Source organism: Monodelphis domestica, chromosome 4, assembly GCF_027887165.1.
Source record: "Monodelphis domestica isolate mMonDom1 chromosome 4, mMonDom1.pri, whole genome shotgun sequence".
In the NCBI taxonomy this organism is placed as follows: domain Eukaryota; kingdom Metazoa; phylum Chordata; class Mammalia; order Didelphimorphia; family Didelphidae; genus Monodelphis; species Monodelphis domestica.
In genome coordinates, this window is record NC_077230.1 from 339360740 (window position 1) to 339383640 (window position 22901).

Consider the following 22901-nt stretch of genomic DNA (forward strand, 5'->3'; position numbering starts at 1 on the left):
AGGGGATATAATGTCTTGAGTGTTTAAAGGAGCAATGGGTAAATATTGCAAAGAGGTAAGTTTAGGTTTAATATAGGGGGAGACTTCCTAATAATAAAATTTGCCTCAAAAGGACCATCTCAGAAGTCAGTGAATATCCCTTCTTGGAAATCTTCAAGCAAAGACTGGTTAACTTCTTGCTGAGTTTTAGAAATAATTCTTTGTTGGGTACATGTTGAACTAGATGGCATCTGAAATCTCTAATTGCTCTTAGATTCTTTGATTATTTGGCTCTAAATCTAGTCTTTCCATTATACCAGGCTACTCCTTAAGCATTTATATTTTCATATAAGCACTTACATGTAAATTAATTAAAGGTTGATTGACTCCTTATTCAAGATTCATGATTTGTAAAGAGGTAGGATTGGAAAATTTCTGAGTTAGTGTAGTATGTAATGCAAAGAAGCCTAGATCTAAGCTCTACTCTGGGCTTGTACATTTCTGTGCTCTTTTGCCTTGGGCAAATCACTTAATATCCTCATCTGTAAAGTAGATAATATTTTTACTACTTTCAGAAGATTGTTTGGAGTAAGTAAACCTCAAAAGCTCTTCAGAACTATGAATTGTTATTGTTATTTGTTTTTCCTTCTAATTCTAAAATATGTAGTCCTTTAAATTCTAAAATAATAGTCTATTTTTATAATAATGAAGTCATTGATATTTCTACCTTATTCCTTCCAATATTTTCCTATAGGTGCTGCAAATGTGTAGATGGGAGAAAAGTTGGTAAAGAACTTAAAGAGAAACCAACATTTATTCTTTCAATCTTACTTCTGTGGAATTTTGGGTTGCTAATTGTGGATCGTATCCTTTTAATTTTGTATATTTTTTAATTTATCTTATGTTCACACCAGACATAAAATTAATTCTGTTGATGATCATGGTTGAAATTTGAGCTTTTTATGTTTAAATATTGAGTCTTAGTAGAATTGAATGAGTTTCAAGTTTTCTCTTATCACTAAAAATGTAGTGATTTTCTGTCATGTCCATAATTTTATTACTGAACCTAATGCAAATTCTCACAAACCTGTTTTCCTTCTTCTACCATAGAGAGGCTAAGGTGGGTCCAAGGTTAAAACTTCTGATTTGGTGGGCATAGTGGAGAGAGAGTGCTAGATTTGGAGGTGTGTGCCTCTGGGTAAGCTACTTAACCACTTTAAACCTATGTCTCATCTGTAAAATGGAGATAAATAGTATCTACCTCCCATGCTTATCATAAGGATCAAATGAGATAACATGGAAAATGCTTTGCCAACCTTAAGCATTATACTCACACACACACACATACATATATATATATACATACACACAAATATGTGTGTATAGATATGTTAGCTTAACAAGTTATTATTGTTAGCTTTTAGCAGGAAAAGCATTGCTTTTGATTTCAGTTCATCTGAGTTTGACTTCTACTTAGCAGATATGTGACCCTGGGCAAATTGCCTTAGATTTGTCCCTAGCACAAAGATAATGAATACTTGTGTTATTTACCTCTCACAGTTGTCATGAGAAAAGTGTAACTGTGAAGTGCTATCTCAATGAAAGCTATTAATAATTACTTTCAAATTCCGAGGCCTACTCGTGTTCCCATAGCATTATCCTTCTGAGTAGAATGGTGACAGTGTTCATGTGGAATTATCCTATTATAATTCTGTTGTCTCATTGGAGCAAAGCTATTGCCAGACTTCCTCTCTGCTAGTCTTTAAATTTTAAGTACAAAGAATGGTTGAACTGTGAGGAAGAATAACACTACAAGTATTTCATCCCTTTCAATGAGAAGAATATAAGATAGTATTAGAAGCATTGCATCTCTGCTGCACTGGTCACAGAAATGAGTTATAAGGTAACTTAAGGTAAGGAGACCTGGGATCCAGGCCCAGCTGTGGCACATACTGACTGGTTGACCATTGGCAGCTCAGTCAGAAATAAAGCCAATAATATCTCAGTTATGAAGAAAGCATTTAATGTGAACATGAAAGTGCTATAGAAATGTGAGCTATGTGGTAAGACCAGGGCCTAATTTTATAGCAAGTAAAATGTCAAATCCAAATACATAGCTTTAGTTTTGTGATTTCCTTTGTTGGCCAAAATGTCACAATGAACCCAAGCTGTTTCTTCTACATTTGATTGTGATTAAGTAAAATATGTTTTCTTCTATATTGGTTATTAGCGATAGTTTAACCTTTGAGTTAGGATCCATAGAATCATAGATCTTGAGCTGGAAGAGACCCTAGACAACATGGCATCCAGTTCTCTCTTTGTACAAAAAAGAGAACTGAGGCTCATAGGATTTGTTCAGTGACTTCCCCACAATTGTATTCATAGAGAATGAGTGGCTGCTTCAGAAGAGAACAAAGGCCCTCTGATTCCAAATTTCCACACTGCTAGTAATAATTGGCATTTCTTTAGCACTTTTAAGATTCACCACAACCCTGTGAAGTAGGTAGTATAAGTATTATTATCCTCCTTTGGCAGATGAGGAAATTGAGACACAGTTGGATTAAATGACTTACCCATAGTTACACAGCTATTAAGCATTAGAGGCAAGATTCAAACCATAACTCTTTAAGTTCGGCTCTCTACAACTCCCTAAGTTGTTAGTGTGAGTAGCTATTTTAGCCTTTTTGTGAATACACTGGTTTTGCTCTGAATTTCGCTTGCTCTTTGTTAGTAGAATCAGTCTATGTGCTTCTCTCATGCCTCAGTTTAATGCTTAAACATAATTTAATCAGTTTACAACTCCCTCTACTCCTTAGCAGAAAGTCTTCATGAATTAACATGACTGATCCTTCTTTGATTAGGAGCTTCTCTGTGTTTACATAGACTACTGCTCAGAGAACAGATCAAAGTTCCTGGTTGCATCTGGAAGGTTTTCTAGACTGAGTAGGATCTACCAGAGCTTATGATTTCCTTTATTTAGCTTTCCAGGGTAACTTCCACACCATGATTATTCATTGGAGGAAGACTCACTGGAGGCTCATTTGTTAATACCCTGGGAAAAACATGGGAACTTTTGTTCAGTATGTACCTCCTGCCTTTTGGGTATTTCCCTGGAGAGCAACTGCTTAGCCATCCTGGTCCCCATACATTATTATTATTAATCAGCCATGGGGAGGGGGAAGAGCTAAGTGATTTACCTTAGGGAGTGATCAGTCTAAGAAGAGGTTAATTGCTATTTACCAGCTTTATTACCTGGAGCAGAGAATATCTTAAATTTGGGTCTTCCCACTTCAGGTTCAGTTCTTCTGCTTAACATAGTGTAAGGTTTTGATGGTGGACCGTCCCTCAAAACTGATTGATGAAGAGAATTGATCATTCAAGGAAAATCAATCAAAATATGGAAGTTAGAAGGAAACATTAAGCTTGGAGACAGCATGGGCCTGGGGGATGATGATATAAATTTATTAAATAAGCACTTGAAGAGGCCATATATACAGAGTTAAAACTAGAATGAGCAAGAACAAGAACTCCATCATTTTGGGCATGATGGCAGTTTTGAATTTGGGATCTTCCCTACACTTTCCTTGACCCAAAATCCAGATATTCATTTTCAGTACAATGGTTTTTTATTTGGATTAATGCTACTTTCAATTGCTCGATTATTTCAGGTAATCACAAAATGTACTGGAAACAGATTTTTCTTTTACTTTTTAAATAAACATAATTTTTTTTAACTCTTAGAGGCTCCAGGAAAGAGGGTACTCAATAATTTGAGTCAGTATATTCAGACAAGTTTGCTAAGGTCTTTGATGGCTGACCCTCCCAGTGACCAATTTGCCACCAACTCTTCATTTTTTTGAGAAGAGGAACTTGAACTACAAAGGCTTTTCATGCTCGGACAGGCCTGATCATTGGTATTCTAGTATTCATGTTTAGGGCCCTGTGCTATTTTTGCATTCAACAACATCTTCAGGGAATATTCAGTACTGGAATAAACTAAAGTACCAATGGTTTGCTATCCAAATCCCCTAGAAATTACTTTTCTTACAAACTACCTTTTTAAAAGTTATCTTTATAAGTATGAGAGTTTGACTCTAAAACTAGGTTATGAGTCTAAATCATAAAAATTAGTGAAGAGCAAACAGGAAGCTTCCCCACTTTCTTTTCTATCTTATTTCTCCAGTTTATTTAGGTTGAATTGACAAATGAATGAGAGTAAACAAGGAATTTCATTGTCCATGTTATAACTCTGTTGAATTCTAGGACTTTACTCATCTTTTTTTTTTTTAAGAAACTATCAGCTTTTTAAAAAAGTATTACCTTCAGCTCATTCCTAATATAGCAAGGCACTAGTCTAGTTCTTGGTCTTCAAGTAATTGCTCAGTAATGTTCTCTGCCTTTGAATTCAGTGGCTACTATTTGTGGGACCATATGCAAGGCAAACATCAAATGTCATCTTTGTCCTGATAGAATTTACAGCTTCAGAAAGGAAATGTAATCCTTACCCAGCTATAATAGAAAACACAACCTGGCAAGGGCACAAGCAAAGTTCAGAGTACTGGTGAAGGAGTGAGGAAAGATGAGGGAATACAGAAAAACTCCATAGAGGATGGGATCGTTTAGAAGGAGAAAGAGGATGGAAAATCCATTCAGGAGCACTCAGAGGAGAGAGGAGGGCTGGAAAGCCTGGGTATGGAGGGACAGAACCAGTGTCTCATCTACAATCAGGTCCCAGCCAGGTGGTATGTAACAGGAGGTATGAAGAGGAAGAATGTTCTTCTTAATACCATATTATGCATGACTTCATTCTGGGCCTTTACACTCCCCTTTAGCCAAGACCTCCATGGGCTGAGCAGTTTGTGTACCTCCAGCCATGAGGAGGATCTCAGTCTCCCCAATCACCACAACAATATGCATTCTGGGCATTTTATAGCATGGCAAGGAAGTGATGGGGTTTGGATTCTCTGGGCTGAGAAGGTATTAATCATAACATATACCTGCTAAATTCAGTGCATAAAACTAGCTAAAATCACTTCTACACACATTCAAGTAACTTTTCTCTTTTAAATCTCCCAGAAAAAACATTTGGAAGGAGCATTTCTCTTTGCCATTCTCCTGCATTTTAAGCACATCTACCTTTATGTGGCTCCAGCTTATGGCATTTATTTGCTGAGATCTTACTGTTTCTCTTCAGATAATCCAGGCAAGTTTCAGAGCCATTACATGGTTTGTTTTTCTTTACCAACTTCTCTGTCCCAGGGCCTGGGAACTAAACTACCTGCAGGTCAGGGCTGATCTCCTAATCTCTGATTTAATCTACTCTTTTCTGTTTTTATCCATTCTTTTTTTTTCCTTCACATTGTAAGAGCTGGAACGTAGTTATTGAATATAAATAAAATATTGGAGCTAAAAGGCATATTAGAGATGATCTAGCCCATGAGCCTCATTTTGTAATTTAGAAAACCAAGGTTCTGAGAGATAGAAGCAATTTGTCCAGGTTCACACAAATGATAATTGTTCTGTAGGATTTTAAGATTTGATCTTGAGCTCTGTTATTGTATATAGATATATCAGCCCTCTGAGTCTCAGTTTCTTCATCCATAAAATGGTGATAACAATATTATATTTGTACCATTCATCTAATATGGTTCATATCCTTAGAAATTAGAATAGTTCCTGGCACCTAGTAGGCAATTAATAAATTCCTAATTTGTGGACTGACTGGGAAAAGTATTAAGTGATAAAAGTTGTATTGAGCTACTATCATCATCATTATTGTTTTTAAATAGCAGATCCAGGCCTTTATTGTTCATTTCTTTTTCAGTTGTGTCCAGCTCTTCATGACCCCATTTGGAATTTCTTGGTAAACTTCCTGGCAGGAGATCCAAACTAGCAATCCTCCCATTCTTTCATCAGTGTTCTTTCCATTATGCCATGCTTCAGTTCACCAACAGTACGTACCTACTTATTAAGTAAACTGAAGGAGGTACAAAACTGAGATAAAATATGAAGCTTGCCCTAATGGAATTTACTGTCTCATCGGGCAGCTAGGTAACACAGTGCCAGACCTGGAGTCAGGAATATTCTTCTTCTTCAGTTCAAATCTGGCCTCAGATACTTAATAGCTTTGTTACCTTGGGCAAGTCACTTAACTTGGTTTGCCTCAGTTTCCTTATCTGTAAAATGGACTAGAGAAGGAAATGGCAGACCACTCCAGTGTCTGCCAGGGAATCTCCAAATAGGATCGTGAAGAGTTGGACATGTCTGAAAAATGATTGAACAACAAGGTAGGTAAGACACAAGTAACAAAATGACACAAAATTATATGCTGGATTTGTAGTCAGAGGACCTGGGGCAAATCCTAACAGCCAGATGTAAGAGGGAATACAAAACTGGATGTGGAATCAAGACAACTTGAACTAGATCCTGCCTTAGTCAGTACTAGCTGCAAAACTGAGCAAGCCACTTAACATCTCTCAGCCTCAGTTTTCTCATGTGTAAAATGGGACTAAGAATAATAGCACCTACTTCATAGGGTTATTGTAAGACTCAAATGAGATAATACATGCAGAGCACTTTTTGAGCCTTAAAATACTAAAGAAATATTGTCATCCTTATCATCATCATCATCGTGTCTATGGCTTATCACTTAACCTTTCTGAGCTTCAGTTTCCTTATCTGTAAAATGAAGAGGCTGGACGAGATGATCTCCAAAATCTCTATGAGTTCTAAATTATATGATTCCATATAATAATTGTATTGTAGAAATGTAGACCATAGCTCTAGGCCCTCTTTTTTCCCTTAGTGATCTTATTTTCTCCCATTGTTTCAGGTAACATCTCTGTACTGATAATTCTCAATTATAGAATTTCCAGCCTGAACTTCACTACTCACCTCTAGATTTGCATCTTTGCTGTTGACTATTAGGCATCTCAAACTGATGTCCCATAGATAAATTCAAAATGTCCAAACCTGAACTCATTATCTTCCCCTTAATTTTATTCTCTTCCAGAGCTCCTTATTGTCAAGGACACCACCATCTTTCTAATCACCCAGGCCTGAAACTCACTTGTCCTCTTTCACTCTTCACTATCCCTCACATCAACTCCCTAAAACCTCCAGGATCAAATATAAAGTCCTCTGTTTGGTGTTCAAAGCCATTCACAACCCTTTCCTTCTACCCCCCACTTCCATTTTGAGTCATCTTATCCCTTATACTTGTACCCCAAGTGCTACACAATGCAGGGACACGGGCCTTGCTGCTCCTCCCATAAGACATTTCATCTCTCGAGTGGACATCTTCATTGTTTATCTCCCATGCCTGGAATGCTCTCCTTCCTCACCTCTGCCTTCTGGCTTCCTTGAAGTTCCATCTAAAATCCTAACTCCAATGAGATGCCTTCCTGATGCCCCTCAATGCTGCTGCTCTCTCTCTGGTGGTTATCTCCAGTTTATCTTGCATGGATATTTGTGCATAATTGTTTACATGCTGCTTCCCCCATTAAATTGTCAACTCCTTCAAGGCAGGGACTCCTTTTAGCCTTCCGTTGTATTCTCTGCACTTTATACTGTTCCTGGCATATAGTAGGTACTTAATAAAAGTTTATCAACTGGCTTAGAAATGTCATTACTCAAATGAGATATCAGGAAAACTTCATGAAGATGATTATTTAGTGTCTTCTATATATAAAGATAAATAGGATATAGCCCTTACCTTCAAGAAGCCTCTAGCCTGGGCCAGGTGGATGGAGAGCCAGGCCTAGAGATGGGAGGTCCTGGGTTTAAAGTGGACCTCAGACACCTCCTAGGTGTGTGACCATGGGCAGGTCACTTCACCCCCATTGCCTAGCCCATATGCTTTTCTGCCATAGGACTGATACTTAATATCCATTTTTTTAAACCCTTGCCTTCTGCCTTAGAATGGACACTCCCACTCTAGTCCTCCTTCTCTATTTACTAAGGCACCTAACTGTCCCTTTAGTGTCTATTCTAAGACCGAAGGTAAGAGGTTTTTTTGAAGCTTTTAGTCTAATAAGGGAGATGAGATGACCTCATTGATCATTTTAATACACATTTCTGCATTTTGATATATGTTATGATATTACTTCTCTTTCCTTTTGCTAATTATAATGTTTCTCTTTTGTAGATGGTTCTATCAGATGGAGCAGTTTCAGCTTTCTTCGACTATTCACCCTGAGTTTCATTGTTTGCCTTATTTCTGCTCTTTCTTTGGGTCCTTTTATAGTCTTGGTATGTATCTTCCTTGTTTTTAAACAACACATACATACACATAAAGATATATAAATATTATACATATTAGAGAAAAGTCTTCCTCAATATATCATTCTATGAAATTTGTTTACCTAGGCTCATAGGAGTCATTGCTGAAAAGAGACCTTAAGAGATCATTTAGGTGGCACAGGAGACAGAACACTGAGCCTGAAGTCATGAAGACCTAAGTTCAAATATTACCTCAAATACTTCCTAGCAGTGTGGCCCCAAAGAGTGCTTAACCTCTTTTTGCCTCCGTTTTCTCAACTGTGAAATGACCATCATTAACAGTATCTAATTGAGGATCAAATGAAATAATATTTATAAAGTGTTCAGTAGAGGGCCTGGCACATAACAAGTATTATATAAATGCTTATTATAGTGGGACAATTAAGCAAAAAAAAATGCAATACAACATAGTTATTGTTAATTTGTGATTTTCTAAATCACCATGTGGCCCTGTTTCTATTTGGATTTGATGCCACTAATCTATTCCAGTTCCTTAATTGAATAGATGAGATGCCTCAGGTTCAGAGCAGTTAAGGAGGTAGGAGTGGTAGCAGATTTGGGATTAAAACCTAGTTCTCTGACTCCAAATCCATTGCTCTAACAGAACATTTGCATGTGTGCAAAAAACAACTTCACAAATTGGGATCCTGCTATGACCTCTTAACTCTCAAACTTGATGGTAAGGATCCAGATGTTGAAGTCATTTATTCCCATCACTACAGCAACAATAATATCTCACATTTTCCTTACAACTAAATGTGGCAAGTATAAGGAAATATTTTTATTTCCATTTTTAAAATGAGGAAAACTGAGGTGGTAAAGATACTGTAACTTGGCAGGACTAGAATTTTGAATTTTTATAAATTTATATTCATAAATGTAACTAATTTAACTAAAAAAAAAAACCAAACCTTTCTTAGGGTCAGCTGGGTGGCTCAGTGGATTGAAAGCCAGGCCTACAGACAGGAGGTCCTGTGTTCAAATCTGCCTCAGACACTTCCTAGCTGTGTGACCCTGGGCAAGTCACTTAACCCCCATTGCCTAGCTCTTTCCACTCTTCTGCCTTAGAATCAATACACAGTATTAATTCTAAGATGGAAGGTATTTTTTAAAATAATAATAATAAATAGGCCTTTTGCATACAGATTGCTATAAACTACGACTTACTAACTTCTTCACTGTCAACTTTCATTGTCTTTGCCTGTTTTCCCTCAAATTTGTGCCTTTGTTGTTCTGTTCTATAGGCCCAGTTCCTGGTTATGTTGATCTTATTTATTATATCAGTCAGCATATTTACACTCTAGTACACTATTGTACCCATGTTCATTAGTATTCACAGTAAGAGTATATAATGCTCACAATTCTCGAGGGTTTCTAGTTATTCCTGCTTCAGAGCCCAGAAAACTGAGTCCCAAGATGTTAACTGACTTGCCCAGGGTCACACAGCTAGTAGATAATAAAGCCAAGCCTTAGAGCCAATTGTTCTAACTCTGGGCTAAGGCTGTTTTTACTACATGAGGCTTCCACTCCTAATTATATTTCAAATAACATAGAAGTTTAGTGTGGAGAGCCATCATACCCTCACTGTCTGATAGAGTTGCAGTCTGGGAAATGAAGGCTACAGAGCAGCCTTCATAAAATGAGGCACCCACTCAGTCCCTTTCTATGTGACTTCTGCCACTAACTTCCCTTACTAATGGAATTGTTATGATTATTATTCTCTCCCCAATACAGGAAAAATAATATAAGAACAAATACTTATGGGGTTAACACACACATATTCCACTTTAATCCCCCCAGATTATTCACAGAATTAAAACCCAAAGATCATTACCCATTACCCCTCCCTTTTCTCTCTTAACAGAGTTACATTCAGTTTCCACACACCCACTGCTAGGCAAACAAAAAAGCATATCAATCACTCCTCTAAAGCACAAGCTACTGACACACTTCACTGTTTTGCTATGTTTACAATAACCAGGCAACATTGTCAAGGCACTTTAATGAAACATAAGAAAAATGTAACTTGGAAACTTGAGGAAAATTCCAATTCTGGTCTGCCTTAAGTTTGTGAAGATAATTTTAGGGTTGTGACTTAAAATCTAGATTTAATTGACCACCAGGGGAAATCCCAAATAAAATACCCAAGTCAGTCTGGAAATTTATGATAATTTAATTAATATAGAGGGAAAGAATTTAAGGAGAAGGGGGGAAGAGGATATAGGATTTCTCCTGCCTGGCCTGTGCCAGAGGGAGTTTAAAATTCCCCCCTCTAGGTCTCTGAAGATTAGAGGCTTCTAAGAGGATAAAGTTGGAAAAGTAAAGGAGGGAAACTCAGCCAGAAACTCACCACCGAACCGGATAATAACTTGTAGCCATGCTAAGATGCCAAAAGGCCCAGCATGCTGCTAACAGCCAACTCTCCACCATAAAAGGTACCAGAGAGAAGAAATGAGCCAATATATAGACCTCTCACCCTTGTGTCCCCTCCTCTAAGTGCTCATTCTTTTAGAGTTCTCATCTTTTTTGATTAGATTATATCTTTAGAGTTGCTTAACACTTCTTTGTTAAGTTCACCTTTTGTGAGTTACTTAACCTTTTTGTGATTAATTTAACCTTTATAGTTACTTAATACTTTTTTGTATTAAGATCTTAAAATAGACTTAACTTAAAAGTTCTAGCTTCACTATAAGGTAAGAGTTAAGTACCTTCATTGTTCAATCAGGAGATTACAATTTAATCTTCCCCTAAGGTACAGTCTAAGTAGGGTAGAGTAATTTAGCATTTACAATCCCCCCTGATTTTGTTAGACTAAGTATCTTCATTGTTAAAATCAGGAATAGCTAAATCCAATTTTCACAAGTTACCCTTTAACCCCATACCTAGCTGCAAAATGCTTTGTTACCTATCTCCTAAGTAATTCTGATTGATTGTGAAAGCTGATCAAAAGCAGCAATGATTCTCTTAGCTGGTCATTCCACAGATCAGGGGGAACTAACCTCCAGATCACCCTGTCTTTGTCATTCATCTCCATCACGAATATTTCTGTTGTAGCAACATAGTAAATGATCACGGTATGTTGATTAAGCAATTTGTTAATGTGTGACATATCCAATTATCTGTAGAAGATCATGTATGTTGAAAAATGATTGTGTGCCAGAAAAGCATGTACTCACTGAAGCTATATCATAAACACGAGCTCTGTGCAAAGCAGAACAACCGTGTGATGCTTAAGCACAGGTCTGAGCACTCAGTTGTCTCTCATCTCTTCATTATTCTCCTGACTGCTTCACCTAGACAAAAGGACCTTCAATTTTGAGAGACTACAGGCTTGGCTCTGAAAAGTTTAGATCAAAGGATTTGATTTTATATATATATATATACATATATATATATATACACATACATACTACTAGAACTGGAATATGGAACTTTATATTTCCAGTGTAGTGATCTAATATGGTTTTTTTCTGAGTAATTCCTGAGGCAGAAAAGAAATGAATGGCCCTTGGTCCTGTTTCATCTCTTAAGTAATTTCCCTCTCTTTTCTCACCCAGTAAAGGCAGTAATATTAACAATTTATTTAATAATCATTGTTTGTTCTGGTATTCTTTATTTTTATTTATTTGTTTTAATTATAAGCCTTTACCTTCTGTCTTGGAATCAATACTGTGTATTGGTTCCAAGGCAGAAGAGTGGTAAGGCCTAGGCAATGGGGGTCAAGTGACTTGCCCAGGGTCACACAGCTAGGAAGTGTCTGAGACCAAATTTGAACCTAGAACCTCCCATCTCTAGGCCTGGTTCTCAATCAACTGAGCCACCCAGTTGTCCCCTCAGGTATTCGTTAGAATCTTGTTGAGGTTAATGTTGTGTTGACTGTATTCTACTTGGGAAAAATTCACTGTTTTGGTATATTTTACACTGTGGCACAGATGACATGGAATAAATTATTCTTTTAATTTTATTCTTAAGCCTTATTTTCTGTCTTAATAACAGCTCTTAGCAAGGGCTAGACAAACAGAGTTGACTTGCCCAGGGTCACACAGCTAGGAAGTGTCTGCATCTGGATTTGAACCCAAAATCTCCCATGTTTAGGCCTGGTGCTGTATCCACTAAGCTACCCAGCTGCCTCAAATGATCCTTAATAAGAATGATAATGATCAAGGAAGAAATTTCATTTACCATACTCCATTTGTCTTCAAAAAAACACCTCAAAACCTGCCTCCAGGAAACCTTTTAGGTATGTTTAGCAGAAAGAACACTTTCTCTATGTCTCTTGTTCATCAAATAGAAATGTGTTCCAAGTTATACTAAAGGTCTCATCTAATGCCACATTGGGTCACTGAAAATAGGATCATGGATTTAGAACTAGAAGAAATCTTATGGGCCATTGAGCCCAACTCCTTAATTTTAAATTTGTGGGAACTGAGGCACAGAGAGATGTGGTGACTTAATATAGCTATAAAGTCTAAGGAAGGATTTGAACTCATATCTCCCAAGCCCAGTGTTCTAGTTGCTAGGCCATCTAGGGCTCTAAAGCAGGGGTCCCCAAACTTTTTACACAGGGGGCCAGTTCACTGTCCCTCAGACCATTGGAGGGCTGGACTGCAGCGCTGGCTGTGATGGACCTGTCAAACCTTGCACAGGCCCATCACCACTACCACTATACCAGGCAGCAGTATACACAGTGCGGAATCCTTCCCCCCCCCACCCCCCCCAGATCACCAGTCACCATGCTGACGTCTTTGATTGTGCAGCCACATAATCCTTTGTGTGGTGCCTTGTTCTTGTTCAGTTACTCTCAGAATAAGGTGCCATGCAAAGGATTATGTCACCAGAAGTAGTACTGTATGTGAGCGACACTGTGCTTTGTGGTGCCGCCACATACAGTAATTCAGTGACCACCAATGAAAGAGGTGCCCCTTCTGGAAGTGGGTTGGGGGCCAGATAAATGGCCTCAGGGGTCCACATGTGGCCTGTGGGCCATAGTTTGGGGACCCCTGCTCTAAAGCCTGTATCTATGGAGGCAAAACTGGAAGGTATTACCAAACTGGAAAAAGCTTTGAGTACTAAGAGAGGAGTGGGCATATGTTTGCATCCCTCTGAGGACCAGTCACATTAAGTGCACAGGCTCACCACAAGGCGACAGCATCTTATAAAGACAGTCATGAAATCAGGGAGGGGCTGTGCTTTGTGTCTGTGGAGGAAGCTCCACACCAATGAAATCACCATGTGGCTTCCCTTATTACAGTGTTCTTTGGGTAAAATTCAGTAATGAATGTAAGAGTTTATAAAAGAGCTGTTGCATAGAAAAGGAATTAGTTTTTGCCTCAGAGGACATAACCAGGAGTCATAGATAGAAGTGGCAACGAATCACATTTAGACTTCATGTCAGGAATATCTTTCTAACAGGGAGAGCTTCCCCCCCCCCCCCCCCCAAAGTAGAACAGATTTCCTAAGAATCAATAAAGTTTCCCTCATCTCAGGGTATTGAGCAGAGGCTGGAAAACGACCATATAGGCAGGCTCTCCTGGGGATTATGGCCTCACTGGCAGCTGGGGGGTCTTCCAGCCAGCCACCATTCTTGGTGGTAGCATTTATTGTTCTTATTGATAAGTTCACCATCTTTGGCACTATGTGTTCATCCCATCCTTGTAGACTGCAACATTGTACACACTGAGAGCCTGAGTGTCTTGGGAGCACTGGCCTTGTCTTATCTCTTTTCTGTTGTCAGTCCTACATCCTTAGGCAGGTGGTGGACTTTGGAGATTATAGACATTGAGCTCTTCTCTTCTTGATGCCCCTGAAGTCCAGGGAAGACGAATGAGCCTTTTCCTTTTCATACCACTTACTCCTCCAAGTATTCCCATGTGTTAATTCTTTGTAGTGTCCATCTTTGTAGCACCAGAAAGAGCCCTCCTCTCAGTAGCCCTGTGAGTGTCATCCCTGGTGACAAAACCTGACACAACAGTCCTTGTAAACACAGAGTGCAAAAGCTATGACATGAGCTTGGGTCTCTTGACTCTGTGTCCATCTCTTTTTCCTTTATATCTGCTTCTGTTCAATCCAGGGGATAGGGAAAGCAAACACTATTATCTCCAAAGGAAGAGGAAACTGAGACAAAAGGGTCATAGGATATTACCCAGGGTAAAAAGCCAAGACTAGAAACCAGTTTTCCAAACTCACCACATCATCCTATCAGCAGTCTCTACATTTTTGCCTCTATTCTAATTAATTTTTTATTCCTTTTCACAGAACCAATTGCCTCAAGTCATTTCAAGGCTTTTCCCTTTCAAGAGGGGCCTCTGCCATGCCTACTGGGCTCCAAACTTCTGGGCTTTGTACAATGCTTTGGACAAGATGCTCTCCATTATTGGTATAGTTCATTTAAAAATCTTGTGGCTTAGACTGTCCTGTGAGGGGAATGCTGTGGACTGGGAGAGGATGCCAGGCATTTGTTTCCTGGCACCATGCAGAAGTATAAACCAAATCACAAATGTCCAGACAAAGCTGGGGAATTATTGAGGGAAGTAGCTCCTTGATTTGAGATGGGAATACAGTAAACAACATGTTGAGAAATATCCCTGCTAAAGCTTTTGATAGAATTGAGGTCATTGATCTTTTTCCTTGGGGGATAAAACAATTTTTAGGATTCTTTTAAAAGTCAATTTTTGATTGAAGAAACAAATATTCAGACTAAGTGAACTTTGTTTCTAAGCCTTAATAAATGAACAATCAAAAAAAGAGAATGAATGGAATTCAAATAATTTAAGTTATGGTTCAGCATAATTCTGCCAAACATATAAAGAAATTAAGTTGTCTTAAAGCATAAGACAAGAAGACACAGAAAAGTTGAGCTGTACATTTAAATTTGGATTTGTGAGGTTAAGGTAATTTATATGTAAATTATAAAGGTAATTGGAGGATGTCACTGACTAGATATCCAGCAACCGTGTATCTAGTATCTAGCCTTTACAAAATAATTTATAAATAAGTTCTCTAAATTTACTATCCCCCAGAAAACTTCTACTAGCCAAAACAGTGAATAGAGATAGCAATAAACTTTGCTGGAGTCAAGAAGTGTTAATGCTAAAAAATAAGCTCAGATGATAGAGGTAAGATAATGTACATACCATCAGACATGGAATTCCAGTTTTTAAAAATCATAATTTTTATCTAGCTTTATTCAGGCAGTTAGGTTGCATATTGCAAAGAGCACTGGGCAAGTTCAAATCTAGCCACAGACACTTGCTGGATAGTGACTTGAAAGTCACTTAACCTGCCTACCTTAGTTTCCTCAACTGTAAATTGGGAATAATAAAAGTACCTAACTCTTAGCATTTTTTGGAGGGTTAAATGAAATAAACCTGGGAAAGTACTGAACACAGTGTATGGCTAGTATGTGGTATTTAGTAAATGCTTCTTTCTTCCTTCCCTCCCACTGTTATGATTAAACATTTAGTTTCTCAGCTAAAAGTATTATATTTTATGAGGTTTATTAAAGATTAAGAAATAAAGAAAACACAAAATAAGAAAGCATGTGCCTAGGAGGGCCAAAAGGCCCATTCAGTTTCACTTACACTACATCTTGAGAGACGCATGTGCTTGGAAGCGGAAGCAGGGAGTGAGAGCGTTCAGTAGGCTTTACAGCCAGTTTAAATAAAAATTTTTATCTTGCCCAGGTGGGGATCTCAGTGAGATTAGAGGGCATCATGGGAACCAGAGCAAGGACTTCTGGGGATTGAAGTCCGGGGTTCAAATCTCCATGTTTACACTCACACATGCACATGGGGCTGCCCTGGCTCCTCATGAAGCAAAAGTGACCTGCCTTCATTTAGTTTATTTTTTTCTTAATTCTAAATTTTTTTAAATTAATTTTTTATTCATTTTTTAATTTTTAAACCTTTACCTTTGAACCTAGGACCTCCTGTCTCTAGGCCTGGCTCTTAATCCACTGAACCATCTAGCTGCCTCCTTCATTTAGTTTCATTAGAATACCTATACAGGAACAGTTCCTATCCTCACAAAATCTGACTTGGAAGGGACCCAAGAGGTTGTCCAGGCCAACACAAGCCAGAACAAGAATCCCCTCTCCAGCATGTAGCACCCAGGAAGTGATCTTACAGCTTTTGCTTGTAGATCTTCAAGGAGGAAGGAAATTGCCTGCCCCCAAGGAAGCCAGTTACATTTTTGGACAAGATGGAAAAGGAGAAAACTGGGGGAAGAGAGGAAGAAGGAAGAAAGTAGAGTATGAGGAAGGGAGGAAAAATAAAGGAAAGAAGGAAAGGAGAAATAGAGGATGAAATGGAGGAGAAAGTAGGGAAAGAGAGAAGGAGGGAGGAAAGAAAAAAGGGAAGGAGAGAAGAAGCAATGGAGGAGGGGAGGGGAAAATAAGCATTTATTAAGTGCTTATTGTGTACAAAGCACTATATTAATCATAAGGGTACAAATAGAAAAGCAAAATAATCCCTATGCTTTTTTTTTTAAACCCTTACATTCTGTCTTAGAATCAATACTATGTATTAATTCCAGGGCAGAAGAGTGGTAAGGGCTAGGCAATGGGGTTTAAGTGACTTGCCCAGGATCACACAGCTGGGAAGTGTCTGAGACCAGGTTTGAACACAGGACCTCCTGTCTCTAGGCCTGGCTCTCAATCCACTGAGCTACCTAGCTGCCTCCTATAATCCCTACTCTTAAGGGACTCACATTCTAGCTGCACATACAGAAACTTTCAGGTACAAGTCAGATAGATGGAAGGTCCCATGTTATTTCTACTGATAAAACCATATCCATTTCTGATATTAAACCATTTGACACTGCTACTTCTTGGGATCCTTGTGACTTTCTACCTGATACCTCCTTTTGAGTTGACATTAACCCGCTGATAATTACATTTTAGTCTAGTCATTCAACCAAATTCTAGCCCACTTAACTATACTGTTAGTTACCTCATATCAATTTACCTTGTTCAGGAAGAGAACACAAGATTTTATCAAATGCTTTACTGTACCCTAGGTATACTGTGTCTACAATATCTCCCTGTTCTGAATCTAGTTAATCAAAAAAGGAAATGAGATTAGTCTGGCATGACCTGATCATTGCCAGCTGGCTTACTACCCAGTGGTCAAAGCAAGTCCTAGGATTTCTCCTAGATCCTGAGCTTTGATGTATGTTCTTATTATTATTCAGTCAAGCATGATTTTGAGTAATGCGGTCTTCAGCCAAATTCAGTAACTGCTGCACAGCCACACATAAAAAGCTCCTTCTCATGTATTTAATTATGCATCCTGCTAACTCTAACACTTCCTTCTAATTTAGGTTGATCATTTGTAATGCATTGGGTTTATACTTGGTATTCTAGGATTCATACATTAGTATTCTGCAGTAATGATCTTAAATGTTATGAGAATTGTATATGTTTACTGTTAATAATCTCTACTCTTATAGAGGATCCTATTTTTCAAGCCTATCTTGAATCTTCAAGAATTTAGTGAGATATTGCTCTAAAGAACATTGGAGAGCCCCATGAGTGACAGGTCAAGGAAAGAGCAGAGTGTCAAGGATACCAAGTTAAAGAAAAAAGAGCACTAAAATTAGAGGCAGAGTCCAAGGCTTGGAAAAGTCATTCATCTCTCTGGACATTCATTTCCTCATTTATAAAACATAGATACTTTGGTACATACCTCACAGAGCTGGGGCACTTTTTAAACTGTCAAGTACTATAAGAAATTATGTTCCTTTTCTTTGATTACTGGTCTAGATTCTTCCCATTAATTACTGGTTTTCACTTCCATAGGTAGGGGAACAGAATAGGCCTACAATCTGTCTCAGATTCTCCTGCCTTTTGCCTTAGGTTGTTAGTTTGCCTGAAAAGAAACATAAGTTCTGATTTCTCCTGCATTTTGGTTTTAGTGTGGGTATTGGAAAAAGTTGGGGCAAATAGCAGCCAGGGTGGATTACCATTCATTCAGCCAGCTTCCTGGAGTCTCCCACACCCAAGCAGCTTTTTCCATGTGTGTTCAACACACTGATGATACAATTAATTAGGCAATATAATTTCAGATTTAGTTATCTATAAAATCTTGGCTATAAAACATTACGAAACAAAATTATTTTTTCATGAAATTAATTTTTGGAGGCAGCTAGTAGCTCAGTACATTTGAGAGCAGGACTGGAGATGAGAGGTTCTGGGTTCAAAACTGGCTTCAGATACTTCTTAGTTGTATGACCTGAAATAATGCTCCTGCTAATTTCCCTTTAACAGACCCTGGCCAAGTCACTTAAACCCTATTGCCCAGTCCTTATCACTGTTCTTCCTTAGAGTCAATAGTCAGAAGGTAAGGGTTTAAGAAAAAAAGAAATAAATTGTTTTCTTAGACACTATGATGTCTATTTTTTTTAAAAAATGCTTTATATCTTCCACAGGCTTAAAATTCAATCTTCTTGATCCCAAGAAGATTCCCAAGGCCTCAATGACAAGTGGTTTGGTTCAACAGTTCCAACACACTGTCCTGCCCTCTGTAACTCCATTAACAACCCTCATTTGCACTGTGATTGCCATGTTGGTAAGTATTGAAAAGATAGTATTCATTTCTTGAGTTTTATTTTTTTTAATTAAACTTCAATTTTAAGACATTTGTTTGCTTTTGCTCTGGAACAAGATATTTTTATGGATCTGTCTTGCTGTCTCTACAAGGCAGATATCCAAGCAATACTCTGTAGAGGAAAATATCTCTAAGTATTATATGGCTTTGCTACATTTCCCTCATATAATACTTGCAGAAAAAGTTTGCAATAAATGAACCATGTGGTGCCTGACAGTTAATAGCACCTCATAAATATTTATTAATTGATACTAGAAAAGTCCTACCCCAGTGAGAGAGGTGACTCTGAGATCATGAAGTCTATGCCTGTGGAGTATAAGCTATTATGTGATCTGCCAAGCTACTTAGTCTTTGGGAATGGTCCTAGAAATAGTTTGTCTGTTGCATGAGAGTCTATGTACCCATGTATCTATGTATTGACAAGTTCATCTCCAGTGGACTAGCCACCAGGTTATAATTCTCTGGCCACACTACCCGTGAAACAAAGAAAAAAACTGAAATAGTTCTCAGTCCTCTGGAGCATCCTTCCAATTCTACAATAACAATATCAGTAGGGTGCAGAAGATTCTTAGAATTATAATTTTTAGGCTATCTTTAAACATTAAATAAATGATAATCAAATTCATCTAAGGACCAATCTGTTGATATATTAGAGTAAACTTACTATCAATATTGTCAGTCTCATCATAAATGAAACAAAAGATAACAGAATTGTCCATTAAATGGAAAAGATAAAAATAAAATCTTTGCAAAAATTGCTTTTATTTTACATCTAAATGCAGCACAAAGCATAATTTAATGGGACATTCAATCATTTAGACTTTAGTAATCGTAATGAACATAACAGATCACCATGAAAGTAATTACACCTTATATGCCAAAATCTAACAGAGGAAAAAAAGCGGTAGAATTCAAAGAGAATTTAGTAAAATCCTTCAAACTAAGTATATTTTAATACTTACATTGCTTTCCATGCAAAGGTGAACATGAGAGGGACAGTGAAAGGTGTTAAAAAATATATTTTAAGATTAAGAAACCAGAGTCTAAAGGTTTACAGATTATCCAAAAGCCTCATATCTCTATATCTTGAATAGTCTTTTTTTTTTTTTCAGAAGAGAGTCAGAAGGCACTGGACATGTTACACCAAATCACACACACACACACACACACACACACACACACACACACACACACACACACTGAAATTAATGATCTTAACAGAAAAGAAATGACTGACTACCAATGTGGGAGTCATTTCTATAGAAGCTCTCTATGTGTAGTCAGACCACTGACCAAAAAAAAAAAAAGGAAGACTCTACCACTTCCTGAAGTAGCCCATTCCACCCTTAGACAGTTCTAATTACTAGAAAATTATTGGACTTTTTTTACATCAAGCCTAAAGGTTCTTTGCAACTTCCACCCTTTGTTTCTGGATTTGTCCTTTGGCATCAAAAAGAATAAATCTAATTCCTGTTCTACATGGCAACCCTTTAATTACTTGAAGATAGCTGTCATATCCCCCCTGAGTCTTCTCCACTATAAGCTAAACATCCTCAATTCCATCAGTTCATGAAATGAACTCAAAGCCTTTCACCATCCTAATTACGGTCTTCTGGACCCTCTCTATTCTTAAACTAGCTTGCCAAGAAAACAACCCAGTACTTCAGATGTTTTCTAACTAGAGACAGTGTACAGAGGGACTAGCACTCACTTATTCCTGGTAGCTGTGCCTCTCAACGAAGCTCAAATTCACAGAAGCTTTTTTGGCTTCCATGTCCCATGACTGACCCATTAAGCCTGCAGCCCACTAAAACAGTCACATCATTTCAATACAAAATTTGATCTAACCTTGCCTCTGCCATCCTGCACTTTTAAAAATGATTTTTTTAACCCAAGTAAGATTTTACATTTAACACTGTTGACTTTTATCTTAATAGATTTAGCCTTATGTTCTAGCCTTTCATGATCTTTTTTAATCCTGTCATCTAACACGCTAACTTTTCCTCCTAGATTTGTGTCATCAGCAGATTTGAAGAACTTGTCATTTAGGCCTTTATTCATACTGTTGATTATGTTGAATAACATAGGGCTAAGTATAGGTCGCTGGGCACTCCTCTAGAGATTTTTATGCCAAATTAACATAGGAGCATTAATAACTACTCTTTGAGTCCAGCTATTATCATGATTTCAAATGGAAATTTAACTGAAATAAAGCAGTTGCTACAGGAAGGTCAAAAGAAGCCAGAAGCTTCCTTTGCTAGTGAACATTTGATATCTTTGCCAAAGAAAAATGGCAGTCAAATTCAGTTCCTGTTTAGAACATAAATTAATCTTCAAAACTTTACAAAGAAATTTTATGGAATTATCACCCCATAAAAATAGTGAAAAGTCATAATGAAGGAAAAAGAGTTTTCAGAAAACTTAGTATTAGGACCAAGACCAGATCATCCCAAGAGCTTTTTGAGATGATACTGGAAAGAAAACTATAGGTAAAAAATAACATACTCTAACAAATTTAATGTCTTCACCAATGACAACAGGAACTCCATATTTAAACCATAACCCCATAGTTATTGATAGAAGTGGAAGTATAAGAGAGTAAAAATGTCCTTAAAATGGAGATAGGAAGATTAACAAGCTAAGACTAACTAAAGGCAATCTATAGGGAAGGTGACAAAATTTCAGTCATTGAGGGATCAGTTCTCAGAAATTATTGAAAAGACAGTCAGTACTCACCAGTCCCATATTTCTACTTTTGTATTTATAAAATTTGAGAATGATCTAGATATATATTGAAGTTAACCTTGACAAAACTGAGGAAGAAATAATATGTTGTTAAAAAAATTTCAGGGCAGATCAGATCTTCACAGCTATATAATTCAATCATTGAATAAGCATTTATTAGGTTCCTACTAGATGCCAAATACCCTGGCAAGCCCTGGAGTTACAAGTACAAAAAATGAAATAAGCCCTACTCTGAAGGAGCCCCCATTCTAATGAAGGAGACAACAAAGACTTACATAGAGATATGGATAGATATCATAAATTATAAATTAGTTAAATAGAAGATAGTTTAGGAGGAATGACGTTAGCAGTTAGGGCAATGAAAAATTTCATGCAAAAGATGGTGCTTGAACCACATCTTTTTTTTTTTCTTTTTAACCCTTACTTTTCGTCTTAGAATCAATGCTATGTATTGGTTCCAAGGCAGAGGAGTGGTAAGGGCTGGGCAATGGGGGTCAAGTGATTAGCTTAGGTCACAAAATTAGGATATGTCTGAGGCCAGATTTGAACCCAGGACCTCCCATCTCCAGGCTTGGCTCTCAGTCCACTGAGCCACATCTTAAAGGAACAGAAGGACCCTTTGAGATGGAGGAAGTGCATGTCAGTTATGGAGGGTAACAAGTGCAAAGGCATGGAGACCAAAGATGGGATATCATGACAAGAACATAGAAAAAGCTTGTTTGTCTGATTTGTAAAGGGTCAAGAGAAGGGAAGAAGGGTAGTGTCCACTGTTGATGAAAAGATAGTTTGAGGTCAAAACTAAACAAAAGAGTTTACATTTGATGCTAGAGGTAATTGGGAGCCTGACATTGATTGTGTAAGGAATCATATGGTCAGACCTGAATCACTTTGGCAGTATTGTATTGAATGGGCTAAAGTAAGGAGAGTATTAGGAGACCACTTAGGAGGCTGTTGCAATAACCTGGGCCAGCAGTGATAGGGACCTAGAATGAAGATGGTATCTGTACGAATACTGTGAAAGTGGTATGAAAGATATGTGTATGCCTATATGTTATATGTATATCTGGGAATGTGGGGTTTGTATATCTGGAGATGTGGAGAGTTTGACCTCAGAAACAATGTTCCATTTAAGGCTCTTTTCATACAGAAATTGCCATTATTACTACATTCAAAATATCTTTAGTGCTGCAAGACTCACATGGTAAACACTTAACTTCTACTCTTATTGTGGAATGTACATTCAATGGAAAATAAAAAGGCATTAATTACTTCATTCAGGAAGCTATATAGATA

General features: G+C 37.7%; 1 protein-coding gene across 1 annotated transcript in view; it reads left to right on the plus strand.

Annotated features, from left to right (window-relative positions):
• The window catches only part of ALG8 (ALG8 alpha-1,3-glucosyltransferase), a 42121-nt gene that overhangs the window by 7756 nt on the left and 11464 nt on the right, over positions 1-22901 (plus strand). Inside the window, exons 4-9 of the mRNA XM_001377606.4 lie at positions 734-843; positions 3580-3647; positions 5056-5182; positions 8126-8229; positions 14515-14635; positions 18685-18824. Coding sequence (XP_001377643.2) covers positions 734-843; positions 3580-3647; positions 5056-5182; positions 8126-8229; positions 14515-14635; positions 18685-18824 — 670 coding nt within the window. The remainder of the gene's footprint in view (positions 1-733; positions 844-3579; positions 3648-5055; positions 5183-8125; positions 8230-14514; positions 14636-18684; positions 18825-22901) is intronic.